The sequence below is a fragment of the Polyodon spathula genome, chromosome 19 (genome assembly GCF_017654505.1).
Source record: "Polyodon spathula isolate WHYD16114869_AA chromosome 19, ASM1765450v1, whole genome shotgun sequence".
Taxonomy (NCBI): Eukaryota; Metazoa; Chordata; class Actinopteri; order Acipenseriformes; family Polyodontidae; genus Polyodon; species Polyodon spathula.
This window is the reverse complement of record NC_054552.1, coordinates 21,951,168-21,977,731: the sequence shown is the minus strand read 5'-3', so window position 1 is coordinate 21,977,731 and position 26,564 is coordinate 21,951,168. Positions and strand designations below refer to the sequence as shown.

The following is a 26,564-nucleotide window of genomic DNA, read 5'->3' as shown; positions in this document are numbered from 1 at the left end:
TTAGCTTTCATATCTTTATTATCCAGTTTCACATCCTCATAGATCAGCTATTTTACAGCAATCTTACAACAGCAGTCCTTTAATGAACAGTTCAGCCACCTTTATATAACACTTTAGTATTTAACACCAAGCCAAAAACAAAATGGATACATAATATACAATTGCACTTGTTAAACTACATCAAACAGGATAAATGGAATCAGCATCATTCAAAAAAATGTAGAATCAACTAAAAACTAGACATTAAACTTACAGATTACTTAACTGCACAAAAATGATGCATAAATATTCATTATTATTATTCTACAATTAAGTACAAATACTTGTACTCATTTTTGTTCACATACTCTCCAAAACAGTTGATATTTTGGCAAGACTGGTTCAGACAAGGATTTATGTAGAAGATCTGGAGAAGCTGGGTCTTAGAAAGGGAAAAAAAACAAGCCTATACTGAGCAGGACTCATGTCAAGATCGTAAAACCCAGTGCATAAAAAGTTTTCCATTTTGACCAAAGAAACTCCATTAACCAGAAGTTGGCCTCTATCTTGAAAGTAACATTCATTGCAAGCAACTCGAGCCAAAAATCTTCACAGAAGTGAGACTAAGGTACAGTAAACAAAGAATCAATGGACTAGGCTGAGACCTGTTGCTATGGCAACACAAGCAATATAAAACAAGGCTACACAAAACTTAGTATTCTAAATTCATGCCAGAATACTTCAACATGCACATGGATTGTCTTCCTCCAAAAAAAAAAAAAAAAAAAAAAAAAAAAAAAAAAAAGCTATCATTTTATATATTTTTAAATTTCAGCAACACAGGTCCATTTCTGCAATTTATTTTTGGCCTTGTAGTTTTGAAGTGCAGCGCTTGTTCCATGAAAAATCCAAATAGGCCTTGGCTTCAAACTTGTAGTTCACAACGGTTCAGGTTTAAAGTCCTTCAGATACTTCAAAAAAAAAAAAAGGAAAATAAGTTGGATAAAATGGGAGTTGTCAATAATGCACATTTGTCCATTAAATAAACCTGATTAAATTAATAGAGCTCAGTACAACCGGTCGCATCACTCCACAGAAATGGGAGAACACAACACAGGTCCTTAATGGTATCTGAATTAAACAGGAGAAAGAACAACAGGTTAATGGACTTTAGAATTTCAAAATGAAACACTTAAAAACACTTAATTAAGGGCTTGTCACAAGCCTTATCAAATGCAAAACAGAGTAACAGAATATTTGCCATCCAGGCAGGGTACTTTACCCACCAGAATTGGTAGTGACCCAACAATTACTCCACAGTCTTGTAAGTTATGAAAGAAATGATACTTACTAAATACTTAGCAAAACTGACGAGACTTCCATCCTTGCTGGCTAGTGTCAGATGGAGAAGGATACCAGCGCATCTGAAACAATATTTGACAAGTAGATTTGTATTAGTTTCACTGTAGGAGAATGACAATCCAAGAAACATCTTCCAGGAAAAAAGCAGGGCACTTATATTGGTCAAACTTGCTTAATAACACTTCTGTAAAATCAGAACTGAGATCCCTTGGTGTCCTGGCCAGAACAAGTTAAAATCAACAGTTACTCTTGGAAGATTCTGGTTTTTAAATATTTCAACTAGAACTGAATTGGAGTTCCCCAGCAAAACACTTATTGCATCAACAATTCAGTTTCATTTACATTTTGCCAGGTTAATAAGTCAACCCTGGTTATTTTAGTCACAGTTCATTTGAAGCAATACCAAAATGGGTTTTCAAATCAATTACAACTTGCAGTTCTAGAACAGAGGGTTTAGTTAGGTCTGCTCCCAAAATAAATGTCTCCTTAAGGAGTTTCTCTTGCCACTGTCCCCCTCCCCATCCTTACACATCTGTCTTTAATCTGAGCCCCCTCCCCTCCCCTTCTCTTTGTTCAACAGACCCTCAATCTACACTGGGGAGAAGCAGAGCCCCTACATTCTGAACTGCAGTGCCCACCACATAGAGTGCCAGTCTATCCCCACTGTGGGAAGGAACTGTACCTGAACAAAACTCAAAACATGAGCAGCCTTCAAGGGGCAAGTTCCACCAAGCACCTACTACATCCATTCAGAAAGAACACACACATCTGGTCTAAATGCAAGTTATAAAAACCTTCATACAATGTTGACAATTTGACAGGATCCTTCCCACATACAGATCAAGCGGCAGAGTTTTGGTGTATTTACAAAATACAATGTTGGATTAAAAAACCTGTGCTAAAATTTCTCCATGCATGTATTGCCCAACTTGAAACATTAAAAAAAATGTGATTTAGGAATACACACCAGTTGCAATACAATAGGTCTTGCAACTACTGTATTTCTATAATCCATTTGCATTAATGAAAAGGCAAATCGTGTTCAGCCAGCTTCCTTAATGCAAGTCAAATGGCAGCTTGCCAGTTTAACCAAATGCAGTTTAACACCCAAAACAAGTCTGACCTCTACCAGTGAACCACTTGCAAGCCCTACAAATTTGGCACTTCCAATACATCTAATAGCCAACATTAAATATTTAAGCATGCATCCTTTTCATGAGTCACAGGTAAAATTGTTTACATCTGGAAACACTGGCTTAAAGGGCAGTTTTAACTAATTATACTAGCAATCTCTAGGCTGTTCTACAATGTAAAATGTTGCCTGCCATTAATTTGATACAAGCACTTTAAAAACAAGGAATGACATGCTCCTTTGCATTTCATGACCACCCACACTTAATTTCATTCTGTGCAAAGATTGGAATCTCAAAATGCCCATGTACAGATTAACAAAAGAAACAAGCTGTTCAAAAGTCTTAATGTAGTCTGCCACAATAAATCTATATGAAAACCCTAGTCACGCCAACTGGAGAATGAGTGAAAGTGAATGCAAGCTCAATCCCTTTGGAACAGTGGAAACAGGAATAGTTACAACAAATCTGACCAGTTCTCACGAGAAGGCTATAAAAAAACTCAGCAAAACTCCACTATAAGTCAGTCACCAGGGATATCCATCTTCTACTGCTGTCATCTATTCCCAGCAACTTAGCACTCATGCAATCCTATGGGTTAATGAAGTACTGCATACCAGCTTCTTAGTTAAAAGCAATGCAGTTAAAACCAGTGTCCCATGTTTGGTTAGCTGGGGTCAAATGAGTTTCCTTCAAAAGTTTACATAAAACCGATATCACAAATGGCCAACAAGCTCTGAATACCACAGCTATGAAAGCTGGTGTTTAAACAATGGGAAAGCCAAACCTGACAAGCAATTAACCCCCCCCAAAAGCAGTTATTCCACAAATTGAATAAAGTATCCACATTAGAAGTCAGTTTCATAGTCTCACCAAAAAACCCAAATTCAAAATCCCCTTCTGCATCCTCAGACTGGCTCTTCAAAACAGAGACAAGGGTTAATTTAATCTAGTTCACCCTTGTTCTAGGCTTGGCTCCAGCTCCCTCAGTTCACACAAGCCAAAAGCTTTTGGACCTAGGATTAGTTTTGATGTTTTGTCCACCTCGTGATCTTTTTGTACTGAATTCAGCATACCTTATCAAAACATGGTTAACCTGGAGATCTTTCCAGCAGTATTTCCACTAAACTCCCACCTCGGTCACCATTAACTCATCCAACACCTTTCAATTTGGATCTGTTAGGGCCAGTTTACCCTTTGGCAAGTGCAAGATCATTAATTGAATATTACGACAAATTCTTTCCAGAAACGTACAAGACAATCAGAACTCCCTAGAAATGTGTAACAGGATTCAGAACAGGAGCTAGAATCCATACAGTAGAGAGATGTAGATTACCTTATCAAAGGAATGACCCTTTGAGAACTGCAGCTTTTCATCTGTAGAGAGATCAACTTAACTGGAAGGTGAGCATTCAGGCTCCTTGCCCACAGGGATCCAAATGAAGGTACAACCCATTCTCTCTCCACCCCCTCTTAGAGCCATGCAATTAGAAATTAAACTACATCAAGAATGAGTGAGTTTACAATGTCAGATTAGGTAATGTTGGCCCGTTAAGTGTTTTGAAAAAAAAAAAAAAAAATTGCAATCTGCCCTGGCTGAGACCTCCCACTCCAACCTTCTCCAGTCCTTTGAGAAAACCAACCTACAGGCCTCAGGATTAATCAACTGATGCAATGATATGCATGCAATTTCTCTTAATTGCCTTACAAAGATTAGATTTAAAAAGGTGCAGTAATTTGCAGAGCTTCAAATTAAAGTCAGTTGGAACTCTCCAGCACCAACTAGACATCTTCTAGTTGGTAAGCAATCACTTTTTTTTCAGTTTCATCTACAGCTGCTTCCTCCAATGAGATTAAATCCTTGTTGCTTCAATTACATTGGTAACTAGATTTGATCCAATCATAAAACACTGTTCATATTAATGGCTAGTAATGCACCCAGTCCTGGATTTCAAAAGATGCCCTTGTTTAGGAATATTATTGAAGTGTCCACGCACCAGCAAAAATATCAGGCCCCAGCTAAACCTAAATGACACTGGTCATAAGGGAGCTCAGGAGGAGCCTGCAGGTTCACCATTTGCCACATGAAGTTTCAAACATTTGTACTGACTGGGAAGGTTAGTGCTTCTAAAACAGAAATCAGGGCAAGCTATTTATATTCTTTATAAAATGGTTCACAATTGATTCAGGCCATAAAAAGGTCTAGGTCTTAATTTCATTACAGACCAAGCTAAAATTACTCTATAGTTCAAAAGACAGGGCACATGCTACGTTGACCAAATTATTGGTGATATTTCAACAATGGTCAGTCATTTTCAAAACCTGTCCAACTATTGAACTGCATTAGATATAAAATCCCCGAAAGCCATCAGGATGGAAAATCCCTTGTGCTTGAAGTATCTTTGACCTTATGCTTAATAGGTTGTTGCCAGGGCAACCATTTCAAACTGGTTTGTGATCAATGCTTCATGCGGTCACAGGCCTAGCCGCTTAGCCAGTCACCTTAGATTAACTCTAAGGAGAACCTCATTAAATGAATACTGCTGCAACTAGGCGAGAAAAGGTTGTTTTGAGCAGTAACAACCGCAGGATGTCTCTGCAGTTCAGCAAAGACAACTTTCATTTAAAAAAAAAAAAAGAAAGGGAGTAGGAAGACACCTGCTTTGCCATGAAGTTCAGTTCTGAACAGAGTAAGACTATGCAGTTAGGTCACACAATGTAGGATGTGTACATTCAAAGTCTTCTACATGAAAATTGTGTACAATGACCCTCTGCGTTAAACTCCTGCAGTTTAAAAGCTACAGTGTCCCTCAAGTGTTACATTTTACACCAAAACATGGTTTCTGGGTTAATGTTTTACTAAGGACTCCCAAAGATAAACCTTTGTCTCATCACAAACCAGGAATGGTTAGCAAAGGATGTTGTTTACATTACCCAAGGTAGTTTGAACTGCCCTGAATCTTGGAACACTCACTCTGAACTAAACAGCATGTCATACAAGCTCAGTTATACCTCAAAAAAAAAAAGAATGGAACACTACACCTTTGAAACAGTTGCTGCACAACAGTATGGGGTATAGTTGACAGATACAACTGGGAACAAAATCTAAACTGATGCAAAGGTTTGCCAACACACATAATTCCCTTAAGTGCCAGTACAAGCTGGTGTAATATTTAACCTCCTATGTAAACAGTCACCACCTGTAAATGCATAACCCAAATGTAGTGGTAGCAATAACCAAGACATCTGCTTCCATTGTTTAAGAGCATGGTTTAGGAAAGTTTTGTTCCCTCAAGCATAGCTGGATTTATAAGAGGCAATACAAATAACTTGCAGCCACAACACAGGGAAGCAGACTGTCAAACAAAGGCATGCTTCAGCTGAATGTTTACTCAGATGGCACCCAGGCTTGAATTTGGACCAATTGCTGCTCTGCACAGAGGCCAAGAAAAAAAAGTTAACATTGTTGGAGAGCAGTAAAATCTATATTAAGGAGGTTACTAGATTGGCGGGGGGAGCCCTGTCTAACCATTATCTAGAATATCTGAACAATCCAGAAAACTGAACAGCCAAATATTCACCAACTACTAAGACAACTAGGGAGGCTGATGTGCACAGAGGACAAATCTTATTAGAAAACTAGTACAGTATTTAATATAGAAGTGTATTCAAGTGTTCTGAATACCTAAAAGCTGCTCTTCCAGTCCACACTGGCTGGGCGGGACCCTTACCTGGGCGTGGAGTGCAGCAGCTGCTGCAGCCGCTGCTGGGTAAGTGAAGGCAGCATGGGGGATACCAGGGGCCAGCTCGGTGTACAGTGGGTAGGGAGCCCAGGCCTCCGGAGACGCGGGAATCAGTGCTGCTCCGGTCAGGTCATCTGAAAGACACACATTAAATACGTGTTTGGGATACATTAACAATCCTTATTCAGATATGGAAAACCGATCAACAAGAATACAATTACTAGTGTCAGTAATATGGAGGGCACTAATCTATACCATAGCATGGAAAATGCCCAAGCAGAGTTTCTAAACACTCAAGAACTTGTACTAACCTCAGCACCAACAGTTCAGATCTTTGTTCAAACCATTAAACTGACCCAATTAAAACCAGGTCTTTCACTTAAGTACTTAAACCAGGAGTTTCCTACCACTGGGAAAAATACTCCTAACAAGGCAACAATTGGAACTGAAAAACACTGACTGCCCATTCCAGAGTAGAGGACCTTGTTCCAACCACAGTTTCAAATAAAATCAAGACTGGTTTGAACAGAATCTGTATGGTTGAAGGATCCTAAACAGTACGAGTAAAAGAGCAACACATTAGGACATCTGGACTGGTCAGCCCAGTTACTGAGGAATCAATACAGGTTCCATCTTATAGCCACAGCCCACAACAATGTGGTGCCACCCTCTGGGAAAAGATTGGGTGGAATTAACTTACCCATTAGTGGTACTGGGCCAAGGCATTAACAAAACAAGCTTGTTGAAACGTTCTTGGGCATGAAAAATGCCTTGTCCACTTTAAACTTACTGGGAAGCAAGTTACCAAGCAACAGTGAAAAATAAGGAAGAAGGATTAAGTCAACATTTGTTTGCACCTATACACCACCCCCACAGGTGAAACAACCAGGATTACTTTTACAATAAAAAAAAAAGGAAATGGGTTGTTTGGCCCAACCCCCAACCCCCCTCCCCTGGAGAGGAGTTCATTCCTGGTTTACAGCAATAAAATCAGTCTATGAGGCCTCAGACCTCTCATATTACTGTTGATAATGGAGATGTCTGAACAGAAAGTGGGAATAAGAGCCTCGGGTACTATAACTGATCTATAAGAGTTTATTGAAAGCCAATACCTCAATACAAACCCAGTAATTTCACTGCACTTTACCAGCCAGTAAACTGCACATGCACTGTACTGAAGGAGTCTTTGAAAGCAGGGACATGGCTGGTTCACATAAGGGGATGAAAACATCGTCAAGATGAAGATCATTTATTCTTCCAAATATTTGAAAAGTTGAGGGGATTAACTTGGTTGTGCAATATCAATGCATTACCTATTCATTTACAATAAAATGTGTTACTTGACTCATGCAATGGAAACCAATGCATGATATTTTAATGCACCATCAAAGTTACTGCATTGCCAAAAGCAGCAGGCATAGATAAAAGCACATGCATTGGTTCATTTGGATAGCTAATGGAGATTGCTGCAGTGTAAAATAGCAAGTGGGTTAGGCAAAGCTATATACTTACATGGGTCCCGTGCAATGAAGTGTGCTCCCAGAGCAGGGTGCATATTACTGGGGTTTGGTGTTCCCATCAGCTTACTCTTTGCCATCTTTGTGTTGGCTTTTGCAAACTCTAATCGCAGTGTCTGTGGGCTCTCTGGGTCGAAGCGAATTCCCTAGGGGAGAAACACATGGGGGGGAAAGATTGAAGCAAATGGGGGGTGGCGTGTGGTGATTGTGGAGCAGTGTTGGCAATGCCCGGTTTCAGTAGTGCCCTGTGTGCAGCGTACCCTACAAGTGCACATTTCTAGTGATCTACTTGGCAGTATAAAAGCTTTTCATACCTGTAAGAATTCAGAAAGTTTAGACTAATGACAAGAGTGCATCTCAAGTGTTAAGGCCATGTTCCACTTCTGGCTTGAGGGAAGGGTGGTAGTACAATGTATTGTTCAGAAAATTGTCAATGTCTCAAGCTGGTTTTACCAGCCCAAAAACCAACATGCATTGTGCAATATTTTCCAACCATATGTTATTTTATATGTTTCTTAAAAGGCATACAAAGATCTAAAAAACACAAAAACACCACCAATACATTTAATAACCATACCCATTTTGCAAGGCAGTTTCTTTAGGTGAAAGATCTAGAAATGGGTTTCAGACTTTCCAGCCAAGTACAAGTCATAAGGTTGGGGGGGGGGGGGGAAGATACCCCACACCACAATATTTATACTACAACAGCAACTGTCATTTTCCAGTAGACTAGTTTGTAATAGTACCATAATGTTTTAGGTTAAACAAAAGATGCAACCCATTATACCAAGGCTTCTGAACCAATTTGTCTATTCACAAATTTAGCCACATCAGGTTTCCCCTTCATATACATTTCCAAAGCCATGTTTGGTTCAATCTGTTGGGGAGGTAGAGGTCAACTGGTCTCAAAACTAAAAAAAGACCAAGTCTACCAAGAGAATGTAGACACACAAATAAAGTGCATTTCAGAGTCCAGAATGATTAATATAGCTAGTACAGCCCGACCACCCCAAAATAAGAAATGCATTTATTTCAATCCTTTGTCTCCAATTCCAAATCCCTCAGCAACACTCAGACAGAAGCTACTTAATTCAGGAGGTACTTTCACATCTGGTTACTGTTGCTTTGCCGTTTACTTACGTTTAATGCATTTTTCGCTGCTTCGGCACCAGTCCGATTGTCAAAGGTAACAAACCCAACAGGCTGGAAAAGAGAATACCTGTTAGAGTACTAGCTCTCCTGAAACAGCCACCTCCATAACAGGTAGCAATACACATGAAATGCAACTAGCTGCAAGATTGCACCTTAACTACCATTTAAACTTTTGTCAGTTTAACCAAGAAAAGTAATACTGATGAAGGGGAATACACAGGTGGTGTCTGACATGGTTATAAAAGGCTTAAGGTTTAAGTGATCAGTTCTATGGGCTTCCTGTACAAATCCTCCCAACATCAATACAATGCTGCCTCTTTACAAATCGCCCCTCTACTGCAAAACTGGTTCCAATACTGCATGGTCACATTTCCCCCCTAATGTCATTCAACTATGGCACCGGAATACAATGAATTCTATATATTATAAGGGGGGGGAGGGGGGGGTCAAACTGATCTACAGTTCCAGTATATAGTTAGAAAGTGCCCGAGCAAGGTTAATTTAGGCAGGTGGTTCTATAAATCCAGCCTCCATTAGGCAAGGCACAGGGCTGACGAGACATTTCACAGCGTGCGAATGAAGAGCTTAAGAGAACAATGGACATCAAGCTACAGCCAGGTGCACAAGACAAGAGAGTTTGGCCCTCATTGCTGCAATAGTCAACCTGCCATTTGTTTTTGGGCCTCAAGCAGGGAAAGTTGACAAATGCATGCTGGGGTGCTAGGGCAAAATACCACTTCATCTGGATTAGCGAATTAAATATTTCTATTCTACGGGAAAACCTTAGTGCTATCCTAAAACTTTAAATTGGCTGCAAAACAAATACAAAATGTGTGTGTGTGTGTGGTGGTGGGGGGGGGGATTCAGGCACAGGTCAGTGTTATTACATTGGCCCAGTTCAGTGACAGCTTGCATCAATAGCAGAGGTAGAGGGAGTCTGGAAGTTCTCAGGAGCAAGACCTGAGCAGGTTTAAGTGCGGGGAGGGTTACAGCTGTCAATGTTTTACTAAACAAATCCACAGGAGATGAGCAGAAGTGCAGAACATTACTGTTCTGATTGTCCCCTGATGGGACCCCTTATTAACTAACACTGGGGGTACTCCCATACTAGCAACTGAACAGCCAGTGATTTAAGTTTCCACCCACCTACTCCTGTATACATTGCGTTTCAATAAACTAGTTTAAGCTCATTCATTTAATTAGCAGACCATGCAGCCAAGAGGGTTTCCTAGTGTTACAGATCTACTCTACAGAAGTAGATTCCTGCTATATTAAGTAGTGATTGCATACCTTGAGCTTAAAAGGGGCATTGTACAGTGAAACCAAATGGACAAACTAAAATGCACAGTGTGCTTTGTTTAAGCAGTGCACTTCTGCCAGAGCTTTCACTTGGAACAAAAAGGACCCAACCTACCTGCTTTGATGTTAACTTAATCAATGAACCTTCATAACCCTGTGAACACAAAATCAATCCAATTAACAGCCATAAAGTAGTCTCAAACATGAAGTTCACAAAAAATGCAGTTTGATGGACTAGGTTTACTTGTCTTTCATCCAGCAGATAATATTTTAGATCCATGTCCTATTGCAAGTGACTCTGTATATAATGCACAGTTCACAGCCTGCCTCCAAAGCACTTTGTGATGGTGGTTCACTATGAAAGGCACCAACACACACAACCCTATTGCATTAGAACGTCAGCTCTGTCAACAGCATTTAATACCAGTCCAGCCACTGTCAAGAAGGTTGGTCTCACAATATGGGTTCATTGGAGTACTCTAAATAAGTGCCTGGCATTAGATTTTAGAACATGTAAAAACGCCAGGTTTGAGGGAACAAAAAAAAAAGAAACCCACGCACACTTCAGGGTAACGTTTTGAGCAGCGTTTCTTCCTTGATACATCAAATGCAAGCAGAAGTCCAACTTCAGTATTACAAAAAAAACTGAACTTAATTGGTTTTAGACCCCAACCTAAAAATCAGCCATTCACTCCAAATAGGACCTAGGGTGCTGCCTCAATGGAAAAAAAAAAAAAAGAGTCTGGTTTGCTAACCAAGTCACTTAAGGAAGTGTGATGCAACAGATCCAGCTTCCTCTGGATCACAACCATTAAATGTCAATATAATCAATGGATGTATGCCTTACCTAATTAACAGGACATTGCTTATAGTTTGAGTATTTGTTCAAAAATAAGCTAGCAATATGAACATCAGATCAGACATGAAAAATAACATTTGTCCACAGTATGCTTTAGAAAGTAGTAAGACAGAGCTGTCAGTGTTGGAAGTGCTTTCCAAGTGGAACTAGTAAAATTAACTGTTCAGGCTGCAATATGGATTTTAAAGGAGTTCTTTCTTGGCATGGTCCAGAATACAAAAGACAGGTGGTCAAGGCTGCATGGAGATTGCAGAGTACAAGGGACTTGTTGCCTCACGCACGACCAGGAGGACCACTATCTGAGCATCCATAAAAACATTGCCTAGACCAATGCGGCCACCCACTGAATTGTTTGCTAACCATTATTGGAGAGAGTGCAGCACAGAGGTGAAACCTACTGTAGACTATTTTTGTACCAGATTTTACAAGTCAGCTAGCTTAGATTACACTTGAGCACCAAATGTATTGAAGCTTTAAATGCCATTTGAAATGAAACAATTGAACAAAAGCTTTTAACTGGAACCATAATATTTCCACTAAAACATTAAGTAATAGTTATTGCTTTGCAAAAGTAAATTATGGACTTTAGTACAACATTTTCAAACCATAACAAACCAAGTTGTTTAACTTAGTTTGGCAAATGCCCTTTTATTTACACATGAGATTGCCACGCTGCAACATCCATTACCCCAAGCACATTAAAAGATGCGCAAAATCATTGTGTATCTATACAGTTGAGTGGTACTGCTGAGCATCGATGGAAATCTGGGTTTAATGCATCTCTAGAACTGTAAACTCATTTCAGTTCTTTAGTTGCTTTACAGCAAGTGAGATAGTGCTGGAATGTAGTCAGAAAGTGTGATATTTAATACCATGGTCTCAAATGCCAAGATATTTTGCTTGATTTGGCTCAAATACACCCCATTGAGCAGCACTGCAAGTCACAATAAATCAATCTATTTTATTATAGCACCTTTCATAGTGTGGACCACCATCACAAAGCGCTTAACTTCCTGTGCTCACTGTCAAACTGAAATAAATGACAATAGGTCATGAGACAGTGGTGATTACCACGACAACTGTATCCATTCAGATCAAAATGCAGATTACGGTATAACAAGTTGACATTTGATAAGTGCCTTCATTAAGCAGCATTAGCAGAAAGTTAAAACCTATGCTTGACTGGATGATCAAAAATTAAGTATTTTACATGCACTGTAGAGCCCATCATAGGTCAATCCTGCAAGACAGTACCCTTCATTAACCAATGGAACGTAACATTTACACAAGCCGCTTGGTACAGATTGAAACTGATCAATAAACATTGTGTTTAAAAACAGCAAAATCAGGTTCTCATTGTTTCTAGGACAAGTTTCAGGTGTGCCAAGTTTATTGAACAAAACCTAAATCATTAAGTGGACTTATTTTTTAAAAGCGTGCTTGAGAATGCTCCAACAGATTTAATTAGTTGTTAAGCTGGTTACCAGTCAAAAAAAAAAAAAAAAAAAAAACTTGCATTTTGACTCCAAGCAGCCAAGGCTTACCTTGAATGGTCTGAAAAGCAGGTAGAGTTCCCGGGGTTTGATATCAACTGGTAGGCCGCTGACAAAGAGAGTTCGTACCTATAAGGAAAAAAAAATTTAAAAGTCTGTATCAAAAAAGAACACAGGTACATTGCAGTCAGGTAATGGGCACAGGCCAACCAAAGATCTTAAATGAGATGTACCTATCAGTTTATATGGTTTCCTAGGACACCCAGGAAAATGCCCATTTGCAGCATTCATTCAAGAACAAAATGCAAAATGAAGTCACAAGGCTTGCTCAAGTCAGGACACTACTGTAACATGCAAATTCAGCAGGTTTAGAATACAAAAGGGTAAGCATTTCCTTATGGGATAGTGCCCAAGATAGGACAACCAGCGGTTTACAATTAAAAACCTGTTCAAACCATTTACAATTACATATGACAAACTACTTTCTAAAAACAAAACCACATATGACCAAAGCATTAACAGTTTCCAAGCAGGCCTTTACAGTGCATAGAGTACATTTTGAACTAGTGCTTGCTGCCAGGAGAGGCTTTAGGAAAGGTTTTGGTACTTTGAACAGACTGCATGTACCAAAACTGAATTGAATAGTTGTTTGCAGCTTGTTTGACAGCCAAGGACCAAAAACTTAGATTCTATGACAGAAGGCCATGTATGATGCTGCCCTCCAGTAAGGTAAACACTTAATAGCAAGTTTATATGGCAGTTTAGGAGGTCTAAAACAGCTATTTACAAACGAGGAACAAATTTAAAATTCAAACCAAACTAATGTGGTACTGAATCTGTTGAAATGTTTATAAAAGGTCTGAAAACCATGTAGATCAAACTACCAAAAACATGTAAACTTAACTAATTGTAAACAGTTAGCATTTGAGGAAAAAACCACACATCCTTTACATGTGACAATCTAGAAAATTTGAAACAGATGGCAAGTCCAGTAAGAGGTAGTTAAACCTCTAGTCAGACACCAGCACCGTCTGGGCAGCAGTACTGGAAGGTTGTGTAGGAAAATTTACTTGTAGTGCCCAAGTAAGCTGAAAAATGTACAAAAAAGCATCCAAAACAGCCAACTTCCCTTTGAGATTTAGTTATACAGGACCATATTTATAAAGCATGTTTCTCTTGTGTAAACAGTGTAGTTGCATGTTAATCATTGAACATGCATAAGTGTTGCAAGCTTTAGATGCAGCCAAATAAACACTAATATTTGTATAAGGGAAAGGCTTGAATATTGGTTAAAGTTTCATTGAAAGCCTTTTCATCCAGATGTGCTTAACTCCAATTTGCATGTGTTACTTCGCCATGTCCAAAAGTCCAACACCCCATTGCAAATGCAATGAAGTAAAAGCAGTGCACTAAACTGGCGATGATCCTGCAGCTAGTACAGAGGATGCTACTAAATGATAAACTGCAGGATAGTTTCAACTGCAACAAAAAAACAAGCGCTTCCAGATAGGTTAAGTTGCTCAAAGTTGTCTGCCCATCCCTCAGAGGACTGCAAAACAATAGATTAAGTTAATCCAGTAATTAAGACCAAAAACTAGAGTAACTTGCTAGTCAAACTGGAGCCCATTGATGTATATGACTTATTAAAAACTCAAGTAAATCAATTCTGAAGGCGTAAATCAAAAGTACACACATCTGGATTAGGAGTCTTATTTCTGCCAAGTATTCTCTTCAACTTCAGGTATGGAATCTTTGCATTGTTATTTATAGAAATGTAATTGACACCTATGTTTCACTTCAGTGCTGAAAGGATAACAATATTGAATGAGTCTTAATACAGTAAAGTGCACCTATTTTACATAAATAGGCGTTATACAAAAATAAAAGCACCATTAATTTACACTTCAATGCACAGTAAAAGAATGCGGCAACTTTGTTCCTTGCGTTTCTCATTGCATTTGGTACAGAGTGTACAGGGCTAGAAATAATCTGTAGATAGTCCCTGTACCCTTTAGGTCCTCAGTTTAGAACAGAACCAAATGCTGAAGTTTGCTGCAGTTGTCCACTTGAGTATGGCTCATACATTAAATCTCACACCACAATTGCTATACTGTGAGCACAGCCAGGCTGATTCTACTCAAACTTCAGGCTGGGATTTACTAAAGGGCCTAAGAGGGACTGCTCATTTGTCTGCCCTCAATGTCATGTCATAAACAACAAAGCGCTCCTTCAGATTTAGCAAGCAAGACAGAATCTGGTGATACAGATGCAAGCCATGCTTCACTTTCCAAACACTGGCCCAACTTGCAAGATAAATGTTATGTAGGAGATCAGTGTCATGAAGTGTAATAAACCAAAACAGGAGTTTTGTACAGCACCTCCATCAATTTATGATAATGGGTCTCTTGCTATTTACCAAAAGTTTCTCATTTCTGCCTGAAACACAAATTAAAAGTTTGCCATCCTCTGTTTGTCAATTCAGTGGGGCAAAGTAAATCCTTCAACCCATGTAGAATTAGTTTTACATAGTATTAACAGCATTGCAAATAGTTTCACTTTTGTTAGATTCAGCTGGGAATTTTGCAGCATTGAGTTTTTGTATTTAACTTCAATACATCAGTAATATACTTTAGCTTGGGTATTGTACTAAATTTATAGTATTACCCTGTAACGTTTGACCTGTTAATATTGGTGGCTGCACTCCGATCCCACCAAAAACATTGGTGTACCACTGTTCTATTTTAGTCTGTGTGCATAGTTATGTAAACTATGGCAAGCCTTGTGCAGAAAAAGCCTCAGCTAAAAAGAAAAGATTTAAGATAAATTATCCCAGCAATGACATTAGATCAAGTAGAAAAGTCACTTGGAGGGGGACTTGCCAAAACATGAAGGTAGTAACGAGCTTTCCAAATGGAAACTGGAAGGGAAGGTCCACATTTAAAAACAGAGCATATGGAATTGAGGGAAACATTCACTATTTACACAGTGGTAAGTGGTTGGATAAAGATTAATCCTATCAGGGCTACATAATTTTGAAAGCATAAGAGTTGCCGACTTAGAATTTAACCTGGAAACTAAAAAGCACAAACAGCAGCACATCTGAAGCACAGGACAATAGGCAGTTGGAACCATTCAAACCAGTTGCTAAAATCACACTCTGCAGATCAAGACAAAAGGCAGGCAAACAATGACTGTAGGAAATTAACAGAATGAATATTAAAATAGGTTCATGTTACTGTAGCAAGTCACAAATTGTAAAAGAGTGAGCCCTGCTGGTGTCCCTGGCTTCTACATGTGCATCAATAGTAACCAATTGCACACCTGCTAGCAAATGCTCAAGCTTGAGGAGGGTACACATTTCAAAAAGGCGGAAAGTCATTGTAGCATTTGTTGGCAAATTACTACCCTATTACTGCTTTTATAACTTAGAAAAACAATTTGAATTTTACAAAGGCAAAGTGCTTATGCCATCATAGTCAGGCTGCAGAACAAACATGAATTAAAATGACCCATTCATTAAGGAAAGAGCAGTTGTAAATAACCACAAAGCAATGCCAGGCCAGATACCAGGCTACTAGTGCCCCTTCTGTCAGCATGTCCTGCCGAGGTCAGAACATTCTGGTTCTCAGAATTCAGTAAAGCATCACCAATAGGACTGAACAATATGCTAGAAGAGGGTTGAATAAAGACATTTTATTTAACCCTTACATTGCACATTAACAAAATAATCCAGTACATCCAGCCAAGGTGGCAAAAAAAAAAAAAAAAAAAAAAAAAAAAAAAAAGTAGAATAGGATGAAATCTCAGGTCACTGGTCCAATTCCACTTAATTTTGTTGAATGTATACAGGGATATATACACACACACACACACACAACTTAAAAGCAGACAGACGAGGCATCTTGGCAGTTGTATTTAAAAAAAAAAAAAAAAAAAGGACCTCAGTTCAGAGAAATTTGGACTGATCACCTCAGCAGCTACGACATGCGCTTGCTGCTGCCAGGGTACTTCTCAGAACTCATATCTCTGGGAGACAACAATAGTCTCTTCAAAACCCATTGCCCAAATCCTGCATCCAGCCATTGATAGATCAACCTCCCATCCATCCTCAACAGCAATGATTTCTCCTTTTTTGGAACAATCAGACACTATTCTATGCTCTCGCCAAAAATCCAATATAGTAGTTGACCACTTTGACTCCTCTGATTGCCCTTCCTGCTCTCTGCCTTCTCTCCATTACTGATGTCTCCAGCCTATTGTTGAAATAAAAATTACTGCCACGTGCCCCTTGGAGCCTTGGTCAACAAATCTTGCTCCTACCATTATGTACACTCAACCTATCCCTGGTCAAGACAGAGGCCTGGATGTCTTGCCAATTTTCTTCAGCTCACCACCAACAAATCTGAACTTCTAGGAGGATCGAAAAACTAATGTTGCGGCCTTACTCCTACTACCTCTGAAACATATCAAAAAGGTGCATCCCTATCTTTATCTCCTGGATGCAGAGATACCATCATGCATTCATCTAATTCACTACTTCAACTCTATGTGGGTTTCATGCAGCTGGTTCAAAATGCCTTACTTTTGAAATTCTCCCGCTTGCTTACAAGACCCTTCATCACACAGGTCCAGATTCTCTCTCCAACCTGCTGACCCCCTAATGTCTCTGCATGCAAGCAGAGGTCCTCCGACTCAGGCCTGCTGGTTATACCGAAGAAGCACTTGGACAGCACTCCTTAGCGTCATGGCTCAGACTCTGGAACTCCCAGCTTTAGTGTGCAGCTCCCACAAATCGCTCGCTTCAAATCAACCCGTCCCACTGGTTCTTTTGCTTTTAATGCTCCAAGCTTGGTATCTTATCAGCCATGGTCAAATTGTTTTCAGGTTTTTACTCCATTCATATGATTCTGCTTGACGCACAATGTTTAGAATTTCACATCCTAGCCTTACTTAATGTATTATGCCTATATTTAACGTACTTGCATTTAGGTTTTATTTAATGTTTTACACATTGTTCCTCACCATCTTGTAAAGCACTTTGTGATGGTGGTCCACTATGAAAGGTGCTATAAAATATTGCTTGATTTCCATACAACATCAATTACCAATAAAAAGTGAAACTGTACTGCCTTCCAAAAAGCACCAAAAAATGAAACCATGGGTGGTATACTTTAAGTTTGCCAAGCCAATTATCCCACCACCCCCCCCAAAAAGAAGTGCCAAGATTCTTGGGACCAAGGGATGGGTTGCTCCTGGGAGGAGAGCCCACTTGCATTAAATACCTTTGCTCCAGAAATGAATGCAATTAGTAAACAGTGCTGTTCCCAGCTGTAAAAACTATTTATGGACAGTGTTCTCCATGGCCGAGCAGTGATGACATGTGGAACTGGAGACCTGACCAAACAAGGATTTCAGGAATTAAGATTACAAGTTTGATTGAATTGTGTTGAAAAGAGATTTATGAATGCATGTATTCTTTATCCTGGGGGTTCGAGACAAGTTTTAATGCAAAAAGTAAATGCACCCCTCACCTATTGAGCTGCACTATGCAGCTCCCAGCTGTGTTGGCTTAAAGCAACTTGTGTGCAGCTGTAAACTGAGCAAGAGGGAACTTAACAGCAGGTCAATTTATTGCTGGTTCACAAGCTTTTACACACACTTGACATGATTCAGGCAACAGGTAGTGCCAAGAATTTCCACACTAAAATAGGCAAAAAGAATCCAATCCCAAACGGTGGGGCACTGGTGTCTGTCCACCCCCATGGGGGCTTGGCACTGCCTGCTTAGAACCACACCGTTTTGAAGTGCAAGCTCACATCAGCCAGAAGATCTTGCAATATTGGTTGATTTAAAGGGTCAGGCAGCTCGTAAATTGGACACATCCTACAAACTTTGAAAAGGTCAGGCAGTTTCTACTGCTGGTTGTCTGTACGTAGAAAATCTTAGGTCTGACATTGATATGGTAAACTTAATTTTAAATGGATTTAGTTTGTGACCGGTCTAACCCATTTCACGTGATGCAATCACGTGTCATCCTTGGTTAAGCCCCACTTGGAAATTACATCAAGATAGATACGGTGCCTATAGAAAGTCTACACCCCTTGAACTCACATTTTGTTGAGTCAGTGCTTCAGAATTTCATGCATTTAAATGAAAATTCTCACATCTACACATCATATTCCACACCTAAGGGGAAAAAAGTTTGAGAAAAAGATTAAATACAAAACTGAAAAATCATAATTGGCTAAGTCTCCACCCTCGAGTTACCTTTGGCAGCAATTGCAGCTGTGACAGTTGGGATAGGTCTCTACCAACTTTCCACATCTAGATTTGTCAACATTTGACCACTCTTTAGAAACTGTTCAAGCTCTGTCAAGTTCCTTGGGGAGCACTGATGGACAGCAATCTTCACGTAATGTCACAAATTGATTGGACTTAGGTCAGGGCTCTACCTGGGCCACTCAAGGACATTTACCTTTTTGTTCCTAAGCCACTCCTGTTTAATCTTTGACTGTGTGCTTTGGGTCGTTGTATGCTGAAAGGTGAACTTCCATCACAGTTTCAGCTTTCTTGCAGAGGGCAGCAGGTTTTCCTCAAGGACTCTTCCGTACTTTGCTCTATTCATTTTCCCCTTCTATTCTGACAAGTGCCCCAGGCCCTGCCGATGAGAAACATCCCCATAACATGATGCTGCCACCACCATGCTTCACAGTATAGAGTGTTCTTTGGATGATGCGGTGTTGGATTTGTGCCAAACAGAACGCTTTGCATTTAGGCCAAAAAGTTCTATTTCAGTTTCGTCAGACCACAAAACTGCCATATGGCTACACAATCTCCTGAGGGTTTTTTAATACATACTTCAAAATGGGATTCAAGATGGCCTTTGAGTAAAACACAAGTCAGATTTGTGGAGTGCTTGGGATTTTGTTGTCACATGCACACTTTGACCAGTCTTTGCCATAAAAGCCTGTAGCTCTTGCAAAGTTGCAATTGGCCTCTTTGTAACCTCCCTGATCAATCTACTCCTTGCTCGGTCACCCAGTTTGGATGGACAGCCTGATCTAGGCAGGGTCTTTGTGGTGCCACACACCTTCCACTTCTTAATAACCATCCTGACCATGCTCCAATGGATATTCAAGGACTTTTTTTATACCCATCCCCTGATCTGTGCCTTTCAACAACTTTGTCCCAGAGTTCTTTTGAAAGCTCATTTGTGCTCACGGTTGAGTCTTTGCTTTGAAATGCACTACCCAGCAGAGGGAACCTACAAGAACTGCTGAATTTATCCTGAAACCATGTGAATCACTACAATTTAACACAGGTGGAGGCCACTTGGTGTGCGATTTCAAAGGCGATTGATTACACCTGAACTAATGTAGGATTGCTATTACAAGGGGGGTGGACACTTATCCAACCAAGCTATTTCCGTTATTTAATTTCTACAATAGTTTTCTCACTTGGAAGTTGGAGTAGGATGTGTAGATAAATGAAACAATGCATTGTAATTCCAGGCAACAAAAAGGTGAACATTTTGAAAGGGGGTGTAGACTTTCTATAGGCACTGTATATACGGCATAAAGTTGTTTAGCTTTGGGATAGATCCAGCCATGCTGTGGTTTATCTAGCAGATGAACATTACTACAGATGGAGAACAAGCCAATGGGCCTCAAGTCAGCATCATGCCTATTCATGACCCATTTCCACAGTGTATCCAGGTTAAGTGCGTTTGACACGCATGTACAAGCAGGCACCTCCATATTATTTCCAGACTCTGCTCCTCCCAGCCAAGGTTCATCAATTGAATTGACAATTCTCCAGACAGTGGGTGCGAACATAACTGCACCACAAAACACTGGATTTTACGATCTGTAATATGTTTAACACTTTCCCCGTTAAGCCTACGTTCTAAAAGAAACAAAGATGCTATTTGCAAAAGTATGCTTCTTTCCCCTGAAGCTAAACAAGCCAAAAGCTTGGGAAAGTCTTCATATACTTTGGCATTGTTTGGTGTCAAAGTGCATTTAATTGGTTTTGCAAGAGATGTTCAAAAGGGCAGTGAAGCGAGAATACACAACATAATCCAAGAACCAGCAGGAATTGAATTAAAAAAAAAAAAAAAGCTTCTAAAAAAAAAGTCACTGTTTAGTTCTGCAAAGTTGGTTTAAAATACAATTTAAAAAACACAAAATCAATGTGCCTAGACTAACTTAAACCATTAGCACAATTAAGGATGTGCACTACTATGTGGCAGAGTCCACATAAACCAACGTGCATTGATGAATATACTGGGTCTATTCACAGTACTGTGTGCTAGAAGAAATTAGAATGCATTCCAAACAAAGATTATATAAAGTTGCTGGTATCAGGAATGGGAAATTAAAACAAACAAAAAAAAAAAAAAAAAACTCAAAGGCTTTTGCCTTGGCATTATTATATGCCATAGTCACCATGTTCAACAAAATTATACTTTGTACAATCAGATGTGCCAGCTAACTCCACCATAAACAAATCTGTGTGTATGGCTGGGGTTTATTTGGTAGCCAGACCTGGATTATAAAAAAAGCCAAGCCAAAGGCTGGGGAAGCCTATTTGTTAGGATTATTATTTTTTCTTCCAAAAGTTGCTCACACTTACTAAATTCAGTATGTTGGTAGAATGTCGATGTGCAATACTCTGTGATAGTCAGCAAATTTGCTTAAGTTACGTAGTTTGGCAGCCATATTGGATTTTGCGGAATTTGTTAAAATGCCTATGTATTTAAAACTACTGAAAATTGTTAGATGTTGAGGGATAGTCCATGATTAATGTAATATGAAGCGGATTAATCAATGTGGTTGCCAAACCACAGTACAAATGTCAAAATTACCATAAATATAAAAAACATCTGAAACTGCTTATCAGATCGAAACAAATTGGAATAAAACATCAGTATGGTCATCTGTTATGCTTGTTCAAGGAAAGTTGCTACTGTGGGCCAATGAGATTTCAGCACATATTACAGTATGTCAGTGGTACAATGCAGTAGACTTATGAAACTTTGAATAATAGTACAGGTGGTATGGCAATAACCACATGGTATGGCAATAACTGCTTGGAAGCCGTAAAGCGTAAGGTTACTTGCAACACTCAAAGTTGTAACTAGTGCAAGCTCCTGAAAAACCTGAAATGACACAGGTCGCCAAGTAGTTTTGTGTTTTCTGTTGTGCATGTATTGAATATTGGTCCTGTACAGGTATTCATAAATCTAGAGCTGCTGCATTTAACATGTTAATTGAGTGTCTATTTTAGTTTACTTACTTATTGCTTCTTACTCTATTCATTTCATATGTTGATGCACATGTCATGACAAGCAATACATATTTGATTCATATTAGTGCCTGGTGGTCAACTCTTCTTAGAAAACACTGCTTGCTTCCTGAGGGGTGTTCTTAGCTGGAGACTACATCTGAACTCTATGCAAAAGGGATGCAGCATCAGTGACACTTCGGGTTACACACTACCAGACACAGGCCTCGTTCTGGAGTTCAGGCAGACAGATAACTACACACCATCTCAGATTTGCAATATTATACCACTGAAATGAGAAAGTTGGGAAATGTTTAAAAGGAGAATGGCAAACTCCAAGAAATCTCATACGTCTGGCCACAGAGAATATAAATAAAAAGAAAAAAAACCCACTATCCTTTAAGCCTCTACATTCCAGCAATACCACATGGTGATTGAATAGTGGCTACCCCCACTGCACCGCTTTCTTATAGGCACGCTCAGAACTCATAAGAATTCTCCTCGTGTCAAGACAGAAGACAAAGTAGTCTCTTAAAGTTTCCGACTAAAGCAAAATCCTTGGTACACAAGTACTGTGGAAATGGGAGCTTTCAAGATGCTCTGGAACTACAACAAAAAACTTGTAGGAAGCATAATCACCAGCCAAGAAATTGAAGTGTACACATCTGGCATAAGATTCAAACAGGGTCACATTCAAACTGCAGTTGTGTGCCATCTCAAAGGGACATCAGCCAGCCCCTGCACAGAAACAGCTATTCTAGGATGCACTGAACAGCAAAGGGAAAACCAGCAGGATGGATGTACGCATTGAAAATATTTGTAGAACATAAAATGGAAAGCTGCTCAATTTGGGTACAGATGTATGCTTCCTTAACCCAGCCAACCTAATGCCAGAAATCAAAAAGTAACAAAAACTTGGCTGGATTATAGCAGTCACATTCTATGAGTGGTTCTCATGAACGAGAACACTATGTATGGATTCCTCTGCAAAATCTAAAGGTCAAGTAGTCATTTTTGCAAACAGGGATAGCATCAAGCAGTCAAACATACAATTAAACTATAAAGACATATGTATTGCACATTACATCAAAGCCACCTAGAATACAGTTCAAATACTAAAAACACCTCGGTGGCACTGCCCTTTAGATCCTTCAGTATTCAGCTGGAGTCAAAGCACCTGCTGCTATTTGGAGTTCAGATACTAAATACAGGACTTGCAGAAAGTCTAGCATTTAATATAGACCTCAGTGTTGACTGAACTCTTAGAAATATGCAGTGTAGTTCTAGATATGGTTCTTACATACATGCCTGCCAAGTAAGAATGGCGACTGAGGACATGACAGCCCTTGCCAAAACAGGGATAGTGACCCAACCCCCACTTCAGCATTCGTTTGAAGTAAAACTGATACCCATATTTTGAGTTTGTTGTTCAAAACATATCTGGACAGTTGCTGCTTAACTGTGAAGAACAAGCAGTCATAAAACTATAGTTTAGCGACACTTAGTTAATGTTCTATATCTCTAAGCATTCTTAATGTTCCATATCTGCTATTAGCTCCTGCTACTATTTCATGTACTATGCTACTATCATGTATTATGTACTTCCTACTGTATTTAGTGTACCATTTCGTGCATTATGCTACCATCATGTATTATGTACTCCACTATAATGTATTATGCATTTCTCTATTTGAAATTATGGATTCTTGTTACTGCATCTTATAAAACGTGCTTTGTGATGGCGGTCCTGCATGAAAGGCTGGTGTAAATTTCCATTATTTTCTTATATCAAAACCAATAGTTTAGACTTTAGCGCATATACCCTATCTGTTCACCCTAACCCACCAGAACTTGAGTCAACTTCTTTTTTTTTTGCATATAATGTTGGGCAGAGTTAGAAGCTACTTTATAGAGAGAAACCGATATACAAGCTAAAGAGGGCATAAATAAAAAAGGGAATTTATTTTAATTTAGTAAATCGGCAATTGATTTCACCCCGTTTCTCCCAATTTGATAGGTCCAATTCATTTTTAGGCTCAGCTCACCGCGAACCACTCCTGCGCCCACGGAAAACAAACACAATTTAGGCCCTGTACACACTACATCTTCAACCATTGTACTTGCCTTTTAATCGGTTTAACGGTTGGCGTCCACATGACGCAGTGTTTAGTACAGTACTCGAGACCTCCTCAGGGGGTAGTCGAGTCTTGATGCGATCTAATCAGAACCGAAGTTATAATGGTGTAATACCATACTACAGTTGTGTATCCTCCAATATCCCGAAATGTTTTGTGGTATATTTGGCAAAATACTAGCGCCTGAAGGACCTGCCACCTGTTAACACGCACAATGAGTTCATTTTTATGCTTAAAAAAAAAAAAGTCAGGACTTTTGTTAAAACTACAATGGGCATAATTTGTCAGCTCTTTGAAATGATTGAGGACCAGAATTCGCAGGCAAGATATGAAGGAAAAAACAAAGATTGTTTTGAAATTAACATTGAGTTTAAATTATGAAAACAGAATCAGCTCAATTTGTTAAAGTACCGTCACTCGTTTAAAAATAAACCCGAACATTTCAAGCCCTACTTTTGTGTTCACATTTACTGCCCTCCAAGAAAAAAAAAAAACAAAGAGAATCCGAACTATTCTAATAGTATGTGGACGCATTAAGCCCGGCTAAACGTGAAACGGTAAGTCTTCAGTGTGGGCGCAAAATTTTAGTTGGATTAAATTAACGTTTTTGAGTACGGTTCTCGAGATATGTTATGTAGTGTGGACAACTGGTCACATTATTTCCAACTAATTTCTCAACTTCGCTATGATTTACAGTCTGAAACTTCAATTTGAATACTTCGTTTCTAGGTTCTTTAGCCTAGGAGCTCAGTGGTCTCCGCTCACAGTATTTGGTATCGATTTCTACGTGGGTTAATACCCTTTTTATCAAGTACTGTACCCCAAACTTGCGGGGCTTGTATATCAAAGCATACAAAACAAATTCCCACCCTTGGGGGATTATTTAAATACAATAAGGAAATTATTGTATTTGGCAGCACCCATTCACGTGCTAAGTTCCTAAACGTTGCATACATGTTACAGTTTAAGAAATTTGATTTCAGGCGCTAGCAGAAGACAGAACCCATTTCCAAAACAAGGCGGAACGCAAAACTTCATATCTTTCACTTCCTGAAAATTACAACTGGATAAAGTTTACACAAAGGAATGCTCGCTGCCCCACTTGGCGAAGCATTCCTTTCGCATTAATGAATTACGGTGCTTTTCTCCTCGCCTTATTGGTATGGTGAAAGGTCAGAACAAATTCTTAGTTTCAAGTTTCATATGTTCAGGCATCACGACTAATCATATAAAAATCGTGTTTAATTTACTTCAAGCATCACACAGTTAAACGTTTTAAAAAAGCAGCAAAAGCCACTTGAAAGGAATCTAATAATTTACAACAATGCATTTATCTATGGTTGCACACGTATGATTCCATCAATACATTATACCCACTGTAAAATACATCAGTTTACTACTATATTAGGGTTATACTTTCTAAATTGATAACTCACTCAGTTGTTTAAATAAGTTACACTGCTTAATGAAGTTTAGTTTTGCTTCTCAGTTTTAAAGATAGAAGCCCTTTATGATTTGCCCTTAATCTTGCTTCTCTGCTGCATGAGAACTACTGGTTTGCCATTATATTTGTGTCCAGTTTTGTCTGCAGTTCCATTAAAATAAGAGCCGTTAGTTCAAACCAAAAAAAAAAAACCCTACACACAACAATACACTTCAGGCCTAATAGTATTAATTAGAACGACTAGCAATCCTTCAACAGCAGGGCTTCTTTCCAGATAACCAAGACTTAAATACAATTACTAGAAAATGTTTTAACTTTGACCTTTTTATATATATATATATATATATATATATATATATATATATATATATATATATATATATATTTACCTTGCTACCAGTACTCATTACAGACAGATACATTACTCCTATATCTAGAAACTTTAAAACCGAGTACCCAAACTCACCCCGCAACAATTGTAATAATTACACCCCATACACAAAATTGATGCGTACAGCACAGGTACTGTTTTGTCCGCAAACCTTGAACTGAAACTACTGCAAACATACGCATACGGTTACCTCCCCCCCACCTCCTACCTTTACAATTTCTCACTGTACAAAAGTTAACAGTAAAGTACTTCAAGTACTACTCTTACCTCCTCTTCAACGTTGTTATTGTTGGGCTCGGCGTCAGATTTTAGGGTACTCATTGCGGAACTTTTAAGAGTCTTGGTCCAAGAAAAAAAAAGTTTTCACCTTGAAGTGCCTTAGTTGGTGCCGTTTCGTGAGACTTCAGAAAAGGGGGTGCCAAGTGAAGCCGTGCTTCAGCCAAAATATCCAAGAGATACCCAAAAAAAGAAAGAAATAAAAAATAAAGGTGATCTAGGTGGAGAGGTGCACTGTGAAGGTGAGAGAAGGAAAAAAAAGAGAGTATTTTATCCCCCTTAGCTCTTCACATGAAGCTTGTTTCCGCCAAATTTCAATTAAGAAAGAAAAAAAGAGAGCCAGCTAAAATTTAAATTTGGGGGGAACGGGGACGGGGACAGGGGTTGCGCTGTGGTCTCGCTCCTTCTGCTTTTCAATTTGGCGATCAATTAAATTAAAAGCCAAAGAAAATCTATGGCACTCATGTTGAGATGGGTCTCAGCTGGGACCAAGTCCAGC

At 39.2% G+C, this 26,564-nt stretch overlaps 1 protein-coding gene across 2 annotated transcripts; it reads right to left on the bottom strand.

Moving 5' to 3' along the window:
• Nucleotides 1-26,564, bottom strand: LOC121294708 (RNA-binding protein, mRNA-processing factor 2a-like). 2 transcript variants are annotated; one of them, XM_041218727.1, is made up of 8 exons: nucleotides 26,057-26,564; nucleotides 12,586-12,663; nucleotides 10,298-10,336; nucleotides 8,872-8,934; nucleotides 7,727-7,877; nucleotides 6,203-6,348; nucleotides 1,331-1,403; nucleotides 1-1,110 (listed from the first exon to the last, which is right to left on the bottom strand). In XM_041218727.1, exons 1-7 carry the CDS (start codon nucleotides 26,108-26,110, stop codon nucleotides 1,338-1,340), a joined length of 597 nt encoding a protein of 198 aa, XP_041074661.1. In that variant the 5' UTR covers nucleotides 26,111-26,564; the 3' UTR covers nucleotides 1-1,110; nucleotides 1,331-1,337. The 2 variants fall into 2 exon arrangements, with proteins under 2 accessions (XP_041074661.1, XP_041074662.1); XM_041218728.1 differs by having other exon boundaries at nucleotides 1-950.

What these genes read in the sequence shown, in the direction of transcription:
- LOC121294708 (XM_041218727.1), bottom strand. Translation starts at nt 26,110, where the DNA reads ATGAGTACCCTAAAATCTGACGCCGAGCCCAACAATAACAACGTTGAA. An exon ending in TGCTTTTCAGACCATTCAAG is followed by an intron (nt 10,337 to 12,585) that starts GTAAGCCTTGGC and finishes TTGTGTTCACAG; the next exon opens with GGTTATGAAGGTTCATTGAT. An exon ending in CTGCTGCACTCCACGCCCAG is followed by an intron (nt 1,404 to 6,202) that starts GTAAGGGTCCCG and finishes ATATTGTTTCAG; the next exon opens with ATGCGCTGGTATCCTTCTCC.